Below are 12,781 nucleotides of genomic sequence, written 5' to 3'. Positions count from 1 at the left end.
TTAATAGTGAAATAATTATTAAGCTCTAACTTAAAATGATTTTTTATTCATAACCAACTTAATAATGCAAACACATTGGCATTTGGCAATAGCAAAAGTTCCTTTAGAAACACTATTTACAAAGACTGATAATTTAGTCTCTAGAAACTTGCTATAACATGAAATATATTAAAACTACTAATAATTATAAATAGCAGAATGTAGGCACCCTATCGTATATAGAAATGAGCACGAGTGATATTTTAAGGAGCAGGCTAGCAGACCATTACTTACATCATAGGAGCCTACACAACACAAAACACTTGCTGTATGTAGGTTTTATTTTGTGTTTTATCTTATATTTTGGAAATGTACATCCAGGGGTTTTTTTTCTTTAATTTTTTTTGGGGGGGGCAGCTATAGCTTGTTTAGCTTATGCGTAAATCAGCACTGCTCCTGAGCGTATTGACTTGGAGGCAAGTTCAGTGGGACTTACTCCTAGGTAAGCGTTCATAGGATTGCCGCCTTAGGGAAGCACATGGGGGGGGAGAGTTTTTCTGAGAGCGGCTTGTTTTTACTCCTGAGCGATCTAAAAGAACAATTTTTAAAAACCAGCTGAGATTTACAGCGCCCATTTCAGCCCAAAGTGACCCCCAACTTGGAAGCAGGAGTCTAGTCGGTGCCCGGTTTTATTTCGGGGAAGCAAGGCCACCTTCCCCAGCCTCCCCATCTCCAGGGCGCGCATTGTCGCCTAGAGAGCTCCAGGCGTAAAGCGCCTGGCGCGGTGCATGCTGGGAGAAGGCCGCGGCTTTACCTTAATAGTTCTGGAGCCCCTAACCTGACTTAGAACGGGCGCTCACGCGGGTTCTCCGTCTCCTAGCAACGTCCCGCCGCGCTGAGCGGCCTCTCGCGAGCGCCTTGCGTCACATGACCCAAGGCGTCATATTCGCGCGCCACCTCCGTACGACAGTGACCCCCTCTTTTTTGTTTCTTGTTTTAATCCGAAGAATTCACTTCCGGTTTGGGCCTTGGACGGTTGGCGGGACCGTTAGTCGCGGGGGGAAGGGCGCGTGGGTTGTGATCGCGAGTTCTCGCGGTGGCGGTTGTCATGGCAGCGGCTGCGGGGCCTGGAGGAGGCGAAGCGGCCTCGGCCTCCGCTGCCGACGAAGGCGGCGGCGGCGGCACGGACAGGGGGAGCCCCCCCGGCTCGGACCCACGACGCCTGGGGCCGGGGGGGCGAGAGGAAGAGGAGGCGCCGGGGCAAGGCAGCGCGGGGGGCCCGGCCAACCAGAGCCGCGCGCCCTCGTCGTCGCCGCCGCCCCGCGAAGCCGAGGTCACCGTGGAGATCGGGGAGACTTACCTGTGTCGGCGCGGGGACGGGACGTGGCGTAAGTACGTCTCCAGGACAACAGGAGCGGTTCCCTTATCTCTCCCCCCCCCCAAAAAAAAATCACCTCATGCTTGTCCCCAGGACAGTGGTGGATCCGTCCAGGTGCCGTTGGTCTCCCCGTCAGCCCCATCCAGCATGGCCAGTGGTCAGGGATGATGGGAGTTGTAGTCCAGCAGCATCTGGAGGGGGCCACAAGCTCCTCGCTTATGCTACATCACCGAGGCTTCCATGACCCTGCATTACTCCTTATGACAGCTGTTGTTTATTCAAAGCTTTTCTACTACCGGCATTGTTGTTGTTTAATTTTGATTGTTTTAAACGTTTCCAAGGGGGGAGGGAGCCTAATGAAACCCATGGCAAAGTAATATCGCACAGCAGCAAAATGGAACAAACTAGAATGTGTTGCTATAAAATGCTCAAAACGCTTCACCCAATCAAGCAAAAACATGAGGTCACTACTAAAAGGTTCTGTTCCTGGTGGACAAAGCCGTCACCTCAGAACAAGCAGCAGGATGTCAAAATGATGACCTGTGGCTGTGATCCTGTGCCCACTAACGTAAGAGTATACCTCATTAAATGCTATTGGACATCCCTTTGGGATGTACACAGGTTTAGCCAGTGCATACAGTATTCTAGTTCTTCCTGTGTTGTATCATCCCTTAAAGCAGCCTTTTCAGAGAGTACTGTAGAGATTTATGTGAAGACTTCTCTTTGCATACCTGCACTCCTGCAACATTGTGGCTCCCTAAATCAAAGGTATATAGGTTGGCTCCTCTTCTGGAGTGCCCAATCTGTATTTTCCCTCAGTGTTTTTGCCATGTTTGGATCTGAAAGATTCTTATTGAAATATTTCTTATTGAAATATTTATTTCTTACTGAAATAAAAATGGACTAAGGCACTTTGGCATACTTCCATTTTGTGCCTATTACTTGGAAACTTTTAAAATTCTGTGATATATTGAGCTCTATTGTCCAGTGCAGAATAGTATATTTGGGCTACTCAAATGGGCTCTTGCTTTGATAAAGCATGCACACATGCACCTTTGACCAACTGTTACAGATCCTTTCCGCTTTTGCAGCTTAGTTGGTTGTAAGGAGTTTGGCTGAGGTGTGTCAGAGTGAAACACTGTTATTAGATTCTTTTTTAGTCTTTCCTAATTTGAGATTAACCATATTGAGTGTTGACTTTCTTCCAGATTCTGCAGAAGTGATCCAGTCACGGATCAATGAGCAAGAAGCCAGGGAGGAGTTTTATGTGCACTATGTTGGGTGTAAGTATCTTTTTGAAGTTCTCTATGTCTGCTGATGTGTTGAGGAGGAAGTGTGAGATGCCTTTATGGTCCAGAGGTAGCCCACATGATGTCCCCCAAATGTTGCTGGACTCCCATGCTGGCTGGGGTTGATGGGAGTTGTAGTCCAGCGACATCTGGAGGACACAACACAGGCTACTCCTGGAATAAGAGCAGGTAATTCCTTCCAAACCCATTCCAGAGTCCCTGTTACGTTTTACACATGCAACAAGACTTCTCAAATGTTGAAACTTATACTGAAATTACATATTTTTCCAAGTATCTTACACTGAGCCAAAAAATTACCAGCAGCCTAGATGAATAGACAGATTTTTAAAAATACTTGTTTTGTGGAGGTTTCCTAAAAATAACATTATTATTATTATTATTATTAATTTGCCCAGGGAGGGAGTGAAGTTTCAAATAAGGAGGTTAGCCGTTGCACTCCTGTGTTTTATGCCCTTTCTGCAAGAGAAAAAGACATGAAAATTTTCTTGAATTTACATCCACTGTTGTCCTGAATTCATTGCAACTAGTGTTAAATGCCATATTCTTAGAGGTGATCTCTTCAGTCACCTGAACAAATAAAACACCTGAGAACTATTAGAGTGATACTGCTGTTAGTAGGAGGGAAAATGATCTCCAGTTGTTTAGATCAAGGAAGGATGGAATGGGAGATGTTTTAACCTTCAGCTGAATAACGTTTGAAGAAGCAGCTTCGAACTCTTTTTGTGATTGGTGGAAGATCCAAGGCTGATACATATTTCTTCTCCTAATTGCAGTCAACCGGCGTCTGGATGAGTGGGTGGACAAAAACCGCCTGGCCCTCACCAAGACAGTAAAAGATGCGGTACAGAAGAACACGGACCAGTACATGAATGAACTGTCTGAACAGCCAGAGCGCAAGATCACTCGGAACCAGAAGCGCAAACATGATGAAATCAACCATGTGCAAAAGGTGATGCCAGAGGATACACGGCTGGGGAGATTGAACTGTACTCTACTACAGAGTGTCGGTTCCAAGGCTGGAAAAACCCAGGGTGTCTGGTTGTACCTCTGGAGCTATTCCTAACATCAGTTTGGCACTAGGAGATAGCTTTTTTAGGGAGTCTTGTCCAATTAGGAATTGAACATTTGGCCACCTTGCTGTCTTTTTCCATTGCAGACGTATGCTGAGATGGATCCCACCACAGCAGCTTTGGAGAAGGAGCACGAAGCAGTGAGTATTCACTAGCACTTGACCTGTCTTGTTGCCAAAATTCAGTAGAGAAAAGAGCACAGCTGTGTTTTGTGGCTCCAGCTATATTTTTGTGTCCTCAGATCACCAAGGTGAAATACGTAGACAAAATCCATATTGGGAACTATGAGATTGACGCTTGGTATTTCTCGCCATTCCCAGAGGACTATGGGAAGCAGCCCAAGCTGTGGATCTGCGAGTACTGCCTCAAGTACATGAAATTTGAGAAGACTTACCGCTATCATCTGGTATGCAAAGGGAATGGGTGCTGTTGGGGGTGTGGGGATAGAGGTGTATGACTAGACCTGCCTTCTTAGTTAATGTTTTTATTGATGGACCACCCTGAAGATATCAAGAGCTTCAGAATTAATTTATTTAGAGTATTTCTATGCTTTTCAGGTGGACTTCACAAAGCAGTTTAAATAAAAATAGTAAAATAATAAAGATCCATAACATTTGAATAATAAAAATTTAAAAGACATGGGTGAAGGAAACCGTTTTTTAAAAAGCCCGTTTCTGCTGCTTTTTTCTTCCATCCGTAGAATATGGTTTGTCAGAAGCTGCTGCACTGGTAGTCGAGGAAGGGAGAGACCACAACGGGGAGCTGGATGTTGATAGCTTACCAAGCTGTTGGTTTTCCCCTCCCTTCAGAAGGATATTATTCAATTTCAATAATTCTAATACCTATTTATTCATGTGTTACAACTAGGAAAACTAAATGAGCAGTACCAATCTCAAATAAGAAAAGTAGAGGCTGTTGGCCAGATATCTGTTCCCCAGATAATTGGGGAAATTGTTGAAGCTGTATTGAGCAGCCCAAGCAGTGGAATTGCTCAGAAAAATGCAGATTCCTCTCTCTCTCTCTCTCTCTCTCTATCTCTCTCTCGTTCAGGGACAGTGTCAGTGGCGGCAGCCGCCAGGGAAGGAGATCTACCGCAAAAACAACATTTCAGTGTATGAGGTGGATGGCAAAGATCACAAGGTAGGGGTCCCAGCTTTTGTTTTTGTTTTCTGCTACATCAGAAACCTGTTAGTTGCTATCCAACCTATCTTCCAAATAATTTCAGAGCCATGCCTCTACAAATATGAGCCTAATCTCTCCCAACGGGCTATGAATAGTCATTAACATGTAAGCTCCTTCCAGAACTCCTCTTACTGTATCTTTGTGATTGTGGCAGCTTTTGGTTTCTTGATTTGGGAAGACTTACATGGGCAAGGTTGAAGCACTCGCATATAGAAAAGATTTCCTGAGATTTCCAGTAATGGGGCTTAGTGTCACTATCTATTCAGAAGGGAGTGATCCAATATAGAAACAGCTTTACCCAATCCTACTGGTCATGAGAAATTGAGGGCCATCACTGCCTACGTGATGAATGGGAATTTTAGGTTGCTTACACAGTGCTCAGTGATATCCTAATTACAGGCAAGATAATAGCTGAGAGCAAAGAGCACCAATATTGTGAGAGACCATTCACCGCAAGGCCTGTGAGGTATGCCAGAGAACTTTTAACATGGAAATGGCCCAGAAGATCAACTTTCTCATGTAGAGCCTTGCCTCTGATCCTTAGCTTGGTTGCTAGGCTTGAAAACATCTAAGAGTACAGACTTTTGCAAGTTCAGACATTGCAATATGTCCTCTTGATTTTTTTATTTTTTTATGTGTGTAACTTAATAAATTGGGGAGATTTGATCGCACTCTGTAACTTCGTTGAGGATTTTCTTAGAACAAAGTTGCAGGTTGAAATGAAATAATGTTTTCCGGGAAGATGAGGTATTTAAAGGTTTTGGGGGTATCCTCCATAGGGCACCTCTTTTCCTGGATTGGGAAATGAACATACACTCACCATGTTCTTCTTGCTGCTGTGCTCTATTTATTTACTGGTGTTTGCTTCTCTCCCCCAGATTTACTGCCAGAATTTGTGTCTCTTAGCCAAACTGTTCCTAGACCACAAGACTCTCTACTTTGATGTGGAGCCTTTTGTCTTCTACATTCTCACTGAGGTCGACAGGCAAGGCGCTCATATTGTCGGCTACTTCTCCAAGGTGCTGGCCTGGCATAGGATGAGTGTTGGGAGAGGGTTCTACCTGAACTTTAGAAGGGGCGTGAAAAGGAGGATGAGCAGTCATGATACTGCTGTTCTTAAAACTAGATTCTGAATCCAGTAAAAAATGAAAATTCTCATACGTCTGTTTATTTTGTATTACTTATTTTGCTTCTGCCATGGATGAGAGGAGGGCGATTGTGTGCTGGAAATCATCCTCATCCTCCTTTTGAGTTCTGAGATATCACCAAAGTTATCTGTTTGCTAACAGACTCAAGATAATTCACAGTATAATGCCTTACAGTTGAATAGATGTAATTCCAAAGAGATGATGGGTGGGGTGAAAGAGGAAAATGAGTGAATTTAAATACTATGGCCACTAGGGGCGGAGAGATGCTAAGTGACACTTGCTTCCTGCTAGCCCAATAGAATAGCTTTGCTGTATCACCTCTCTCACTAATGTAACCAGGTGAAATGGCTGCTGGTGAGAACAGATCTTGCTTTCAAAACAGTGAAAGCTGTGGTACTTAGGATGCATGAATCCTATGCCCAGTACAATATTCCCTGCTCCCTCGTTTCACTTCTTTGTTTGATTTTCTGCCACCAGGAGAAGGAGTCACCAGATGGCAACAATGTTGCCTGCATCCTCACCTTGCCCCCATACCAAAGAAGGGGCTATGGGAAGTTCCTCATTGCTTTCAGTAAGTTTGATTCTTTCAGTCATGTGCGATAACCACCAAAAGAAGTAGCTTCACAACCTCTTAATCTCTTCCAGTTGCTGGAAATGAGGATAGTGCCTTCACTTAACCAGAACAGACTAGAAGTAACTTGTGCAACATGCGCCCGTGTATTCCACTTCAGTTAATCTGCTATAATTTGGCTTCCTCTGATTCTGTACTATATCACCAGATGGAATAATGTTTTAAACCGTAATTGCTTTCAGAAAGTTATAACTGCCTTAGAATGTTTTTGTTTTTTGAATAGATAATACTTAATAGTTAATCTGAATTAGAACTTAGAATTTCCACCCTTAAAATTGCACTAACTAAAAGTGGGGAGGAATCTGCTCTTTTTAACATGTTGACACCTCCCACACTCTTGGTTAAGTTAAAGGGTTTTAGGGGTAACTGAGTATGTGCCCTAAGATCTTCTGGAGGGCTCAGTTGAGAGTGAGTCTTTACTGGATCCGAGCTTTACCCAGGAGGAGCAGCTGCAAACATATAGCTCTTGAGATGTCTGGATTCTGAGTTGTGACTGCTTCTTGACATTAATCCTAAAGCTCTTGTTCCTCAGGCTATGAGCTCTCCAAACTGGAAAGCACGGTGGGCTCCCCAGAGAAGCCCCTCTCAGATCTGGGCAAGTTGAGCTACCGTAGCTACTGGTCATGGGTCTTGCTAGAGATCCTCCGGGACTTCCGAGGCACCCTCTCCATCAAAGACCTCAGGTGAGAAAGAATCCATATTGCTAGTAAGATGTAACAGTGCCCCCTAATTCCTCATTGTTGCTGAGTAGCACATATGCTTCTGTGATATTCTATTCTGAGCAGTCCTGAGTGGTTTTCATATTACCTCCCAGTTAAAATTACCAGTCGCTGACCTTGCCTTGTTTTTCACTCCCCTACCCATTGCTTTCCCCCCACTCCCCGGTGCAGTCAGATGACAAGCATCACGCAAAATGACATCATCAGTACACTGCAGTCTCTGAACATGGTCAAGTACTGGAAGGGGCAGCATGTCATCTGCGTCACACCCAAGCTGGTCGAGGAGCATCTCAAAAGTGCCCAGTACAAGAAGCCTCCCATCACAGGTACCATGGGAAGGGCAGTAGTTGTATCCTAGACCTGGCGGTGATTTACAGGAGTCATTTAATCAAAAGCAAAGAATTGGCAGCCTAGTTCAAATCATTATGTGGCATATAAGACCTGCCCAAACCCCACTCTCTTGGATCTTACTGTTGTCTTTTGAGTTGTCAGGTCACAATGGCAGAATTGCCCTCTCAGGGTTTTAGAGTTGCTAGAGCTTTTGAATGACCTTGACAGATTAGAGAACTGGGCCAAAACAAACAAGATGAATTTTAACAGGGAGAAATGTAAAGTATTGCACTTGGGCAAAAAAAATGAGAGGCACAAATACAAGATGGGGGGACACCTGGCTTGAGAGCAGTACATGTGAAAAGGATCTAGGAGTCTTGGTTGACCACAAACTTGACATGAGCCAACAGTGTGACGCGGCAGCTAAAAAAGCCAATGCAATTCTGGGCTGCATCAATAGGAGTATAGCATCTAGATCAAGGGAAGTAATAGTGCCACTGTATTCTGCTCTGGTCAGACCTCACCTGGAGTACTGTGTCCAGTTCTGGGCACCACAGTTCAAGAAGGACACTGACAAACTGGAACGTGTCCAGAGGAGGGCAACCAAAATGGTCAAAGGCCTGGAAACGATGCCTTCTGAGGAATGGCTAAGGGAGCTGGGCATGTTTAGCCTGGAGAAGAGGAGGTTAAGGGGTGATATGATAGCCATGTTCAAATATATAAAAGGATGTCACATAGAGGAGGGAGAAAGGTTGTTTTCTGCTGCTCCAGAGAAGCAGACACGGAGCAATGGATCCAAACTACAAGAAAGAAGATTCCACCTAAACATTAGGAAGAACTTCCTGACAGTAAGAGCTGTTTGACAGTGGAATTTGCTGCCAAGGAGTGTGGTGGAGTCTCCTCCTTTGGAGGTCTTTAAGCAGAGGCTTGACAACCATATGTCAGGAGTGCTCTGATGGTGTTTCCTGCTTGGCAGGGGGTTGGACTCGATGGCCCTTGTGGTCTCTTCTAACTCTATGATTCTATGATTCCTTGTACACAGGCTGCAGTCCTCCAAACATCCTGGTTTTGCTGACTTCCTAACAGTCTTGCACAGTCCCGGCTCTTCTTTTTTGGCTCCTTTCTTCAGTTTCATGTTTTCCCCCTACACATTAAAGTTCTTCTCCTTTAGTACTTTGAGATAATCAGAGATGGGCTTGGTGCATACTTCAATCTCCTGCCATTTTCCTTATGCCTTATTCTTAATCTTGCCAAGTCTCACCTCATTTTAGTCTCCTTGTCTCTGAGTTCCTCATCCTTTTTGGCTTCCCTGTGACTTGGAACCTCCTCCCAGTTTTTGCCCTGCCCTGTATGAGGTTTTATTGCCATTCAAACTGACAACCTCATTTTCTCTCAGAAGTTGGACTGAAAACTGCTTACATAAGGAGCTAAACATTCCATTCTTTGTCACTCCACCACCTCAGCCAGTCTCGTCAGCTGCTTCACTTTAACAAGCACAATACAATACATATGAGAGTAGCTTATATTGCATGTCTGTTTGTAAGATCACCATATAAGTATGCAAATTTTGGGACAAAAATTGACAGCAAGATAATATCACCCCCCCATCTTGTTTCAAGTCTTCAAAATATGTGGATGCTGACTGGCTATTTCAGAAACCATAGAATGGAGATGTTTATGACAAAGAATTAACGTGTTTCTACTTGTCCCTTTCAGTTAATACTGTATTCTTTCCTGTTACAACTGAGCTGGGAAATAGCATGTCTAATTCCAGTCCTTTCTGCTGCTATAACATTTGCAATAAGATGTTCATATTCCTTGGAAGCTGAATCACCAGTGCAACTTAAATGCAGACAGGCTTAACTACTTTGCTTAATCAATTCTGAATGCAAACTTTATAGACTATTTGTCTCCCCTCTCCCCATGTACAGTTCTCTACCTTTAAATCTGTTCCCGGGATAATTGGGTAGTATCCAACTAAATAGATCCACTAGCGCAAGGGCTTCCCTCTCCCCATGCACCTTCCTGATTCTGTACTGGGGATTCACCCTAACCCTCTGGAGCAGACATGGGGAAGAGTGGAGAGAAGAGGGAGGGGAATATCCTTTGTGCAGCCAAAAGCTAGTTGGATACCACCCATATCCTGCTTTTGCTTTGTTCATTCCGTCATGGAGTGTGCCAGGCATTGCTGAGTGCAAACACAGAACCACCTTGTGAGAAGTCAGGAAGTCAGAACCACTTTCAGTGGTTTCAGGTTTTGATCCCTGCTGAAAGAAGCATTGTTTGCCCCGGTGTGGCTGCTGACGTACCAGTCAGTGCCAGTTATGTAAGAGGAGCTGCAGACAGAGTGCCAGTTTCTCCTTCTGAGCCTCTCTCTTTTTTCAAAGGAGCTGCTCGCTGTCAGTTGTTGCAGAGGAGCAGTCTGCAGGGTGGGGAATGAAGGCTGATTATCAGCCACTTTCAAGATAAGATGGAGTATCATTTGCTTCTCTGAAATGCAGTTGTTTCCAGGATGGGTAGAACAGCAAACAGGCTCTCATAGAAGCTAAAATGAATTTGTCTCAGTAATCAGTATTTGCCTTTGTTACAATCCCAAGGCATCATTTCATTCATATTGGCATTCTGCTGCTTGTTTTTCTGAAGAGCATTAAAAAACTCTACTGGAAACAGTAGCGTTTTGAACTGGGATAGCCTTTTTGAGAAGCTTGTGTCAGCATTCTTAGCTGACTAAAAGGCAGCACTGCTGCTTGTCTACCTGTCTCAAGTGCCTGCTGCACACCAATTGACTTTGCTTTTCCCTTCCTTCCCCTCCAGTGGATTCGCTCTGTCTGCGATGGGCACCTCCGAAACACAAGCAAGCCAAGATTTCCAAGAAGTGAAGGAGAAACTGATCTAAGCAACGGAAGCAGCTCGGCTTCAATACACATCCACCCTTCGTTTTAAGAGATTGTCTGAGGCATTCTTGTTGGTATTGCATTGATCAGACATGTCTTGGAACAGATGTTTTCAGGGTGGCAGGGAGAGAAGGGGTGTTAGCAGTGTGACGCCAACTTTACTGTGCTCCACTAGAGTGAAGACTTCCCACTTCCTCCCCCACCCTCACCTCACCTCCTGTCCCTTTCTGATTCTGCATGGCAAACTCCTTCCTTCTGGCGAAACCTGCTGTCTTGCTCTCGTAGGGTAGTAGAATTGGTGGCTTCTGTCTTAACCGGAAGAGGAAGGGGATACACACCTTCTCATCTCTTGTTTGTCACTGGCCCTGGAACCTTCGTTTCTGAGCTGCTCTAGCACAAAACCTTGGACTGCCTCTACTTCCATTGTCAGGCAGGTAGAGCTAAACAGGGGCAGTAAACACGCGTGAGGCAGTATTTGGGAAGCAGTCAGTCAGCAAAATTTCAGGTGGGGGGGATTCGCTTTTAGCTATGACCGTTTGGAAAAAGAAAACTTGATTGTAGTTGCAATTTAGTTTTCCACAGTCAAATTGCAATTTAGATCCATCACAGTCAAGAGTTTTGAGAGTGGCACGCCAAAGGGGGGCGTTGTCAGAAATGTGCACAGAAGCGCTTCATGATCCCCTCAGCAGATGAGAGCACGACTGTGCAGAGTTGGGTTTGAGGCTGAATTTAAAAGCATGGATTTCCAAGAAACACAGCAGCTGAGAAGTCACTGTGCCACACCTGCCCCTGAGAATATCCCTGGCAGCTGTAGCGTAGTAGCTAACAGGGTATCTGTCCTTTTGGGTTGACCTAGTTGATTTTGATGTTCTGCGGAGACCCTACATCAAAAGGGATGGTTCTCAATGCAAATATGATGGGGTGGGGGCTGTTACTTGCCAGGGGGTTGTTGTCTTAGCCCAGGGGAATGTACAACCTCCAAACTGGAGGAAACCGAACAGTGGGATATTGTGGGTTAGTTGGTTCTGACAAGTTGCCCTACCATTGTATGAGCTACCTTTGCCAGAAATAAAATGAGAAGGAATTTTCTCAGAAGAATCGACATTCTCTTGGACAAAGCGCAGTGGAAGTAATGGAACCGAAGAGGGAGGCTGCCGCTGTTCTTCACATCACCTTTCACCAATATGCTTGCACCCCTTCTACACTGGGACTAGTTCAAAAGGAAGTTGGTATCAGTGGGGTGGGGCTGCATTTGATATTATGGGAGAAACTGTCCACATGATGGTTCTGCTACAGATATTAGATTCATAATCCATGTATGCAGTGTGTTTTCTTTTACTTTTCAAAAATATTTTAATTAATAAAACAACAAAACAAAGTATCTTTCTATGCTGCGTGTGTAACGATGGAATTCTGCTGAGCACAGGTTTGGGTGGGGGAAGAAAGTTCTGGGCAAGGTATGGAGGCTTTAGGCCATACTGGAAACATATATTCAGGATCCTGGAAATCTGCCACTGTTTGCTTTATTGCTGTACTACCTGTACTGTGAAGTAAGAGAGCCAAAGCAGGCCCCTGTTGAGTGCAAGTGTGTCGTCTGATATCCTGACTTGTTCATGTATGTTTCTAGAATAAGGTAAAGGGACCCCTGGCCATTAGGCCCAGTCGTGACCGACTCGGGTTGTGGCGCTCATCTCGCTTTATTGGCCGAGGGAGCTTCCGGGTCATGTGGCCAGCATGACTAAGCTGCTTCTGGCTAAACCAGAGCAGCGCACGGAAACGTCGTTCACCTTCCCACCGGAGTGGTACCTATTTATCTACTTGCACTTTGACGTGCTTTCGAACTGCTAGGTTGGCAGGAGCAGGGACCATCAACGGGAGCTCACCCCGTCACGGGGATTCGAACCGCCAACCTTCTGATCGACAAGTCCTAGGCTCTGTGGTTTAACCCACAGCGCCACCCGCATCCCCTATGTTTCTAGAAAAGAAACACACAAAAACACACCATGAAGTGAGTGACTGCTTTAGAAAGTGAAGCAGGAATTCCTCTGACAGCCTTCCTTGATCTGTAACTCAAAGAGGCAATTCACCTTGATGCAGCTTCTGTTGTAGCATGGTATAAGCTGTACCAGGTGAAATTCTG

The 12,781-nt window shown here is 45.0% G+C and overlaps 1 protein-coding gene across 1 annotated transcript; it reads left to right on the top strand.

The window, feature by feature from the left end:
- The first annotated feature begins 927 nt into the window (after nt 1-927).
- On the top strand, nt 928-12,022 carry KAT8 (lysine acetyltransferase 8). Its single transcript, XM_083473399.1, has 11 exons — nt 928-1,367; nt 2,566-2,640; nt 3,441-3,616; nt 3,824-3,877; nt 3,979-4,143; nt 4,788-4,877; nt 5,798-5,938; nt 6,545-6,638; nt 7,231-7,381; nt 7,589-7,743; nt 10,562-12,022. Exons 1-11 carry the CDS (start codon nt 1,088-1,090, stop codon nt 10,624-10,626), a joined length of 1,446 nt encoding a protein of 481 aa, XP_083329525.1. The 5' UTR covers nt 928-1,087; the 3' UTR covers nt 10,627-12,022.
- The last annotated feature ends 759 nt before the right edge of the window (nt 12,023-12,781 follow it).

The sequence above is a fragment of the Podarcis liolepis genome (assembly GCF_965112155.1).
Source record: "Podarcis liolepis genome assembly, chromosome: 13".
NCBI lineage: Eukaryota > Metazoa > Chordata > Lepidosauria > Squamata > Lacertidae > Podarcis > Podarcis liolepis.
The sequence above is the reverse complement of the archived record's forward strand: the minus strand, read 5'-3'. Positions and strand labels throughout refer to the sequence as shown.

What these genes read in the sequence shown, in the direction of transcription:
- KAT8 (XM_083473399.1), top strand. Translation starts at nt 1,088, where the DNA reads ATGGCAGCGGCTGCGGGGCCTGGAGGAGGCGAAGCGGCCTCGGCCTCC. An exon ending in AGACTTACCGCTATCATCTG is followed by an intron (nt 4,144 to 4,787) that starts GTATGCAAAGGG and finishes TCTCTCGTTCAG; the next exon opens with GGACAGTGTCAGTGGCGGCA. An exon ending in TGGATGGCAAAGATCACAAG is followed by an intron (nt 4,878 to 5,797) that starts GTAGGGGTCCCA and finishes TCTCTCCCCCAG; the next exon opens with ATTTACTGCCAGAATTTGTG.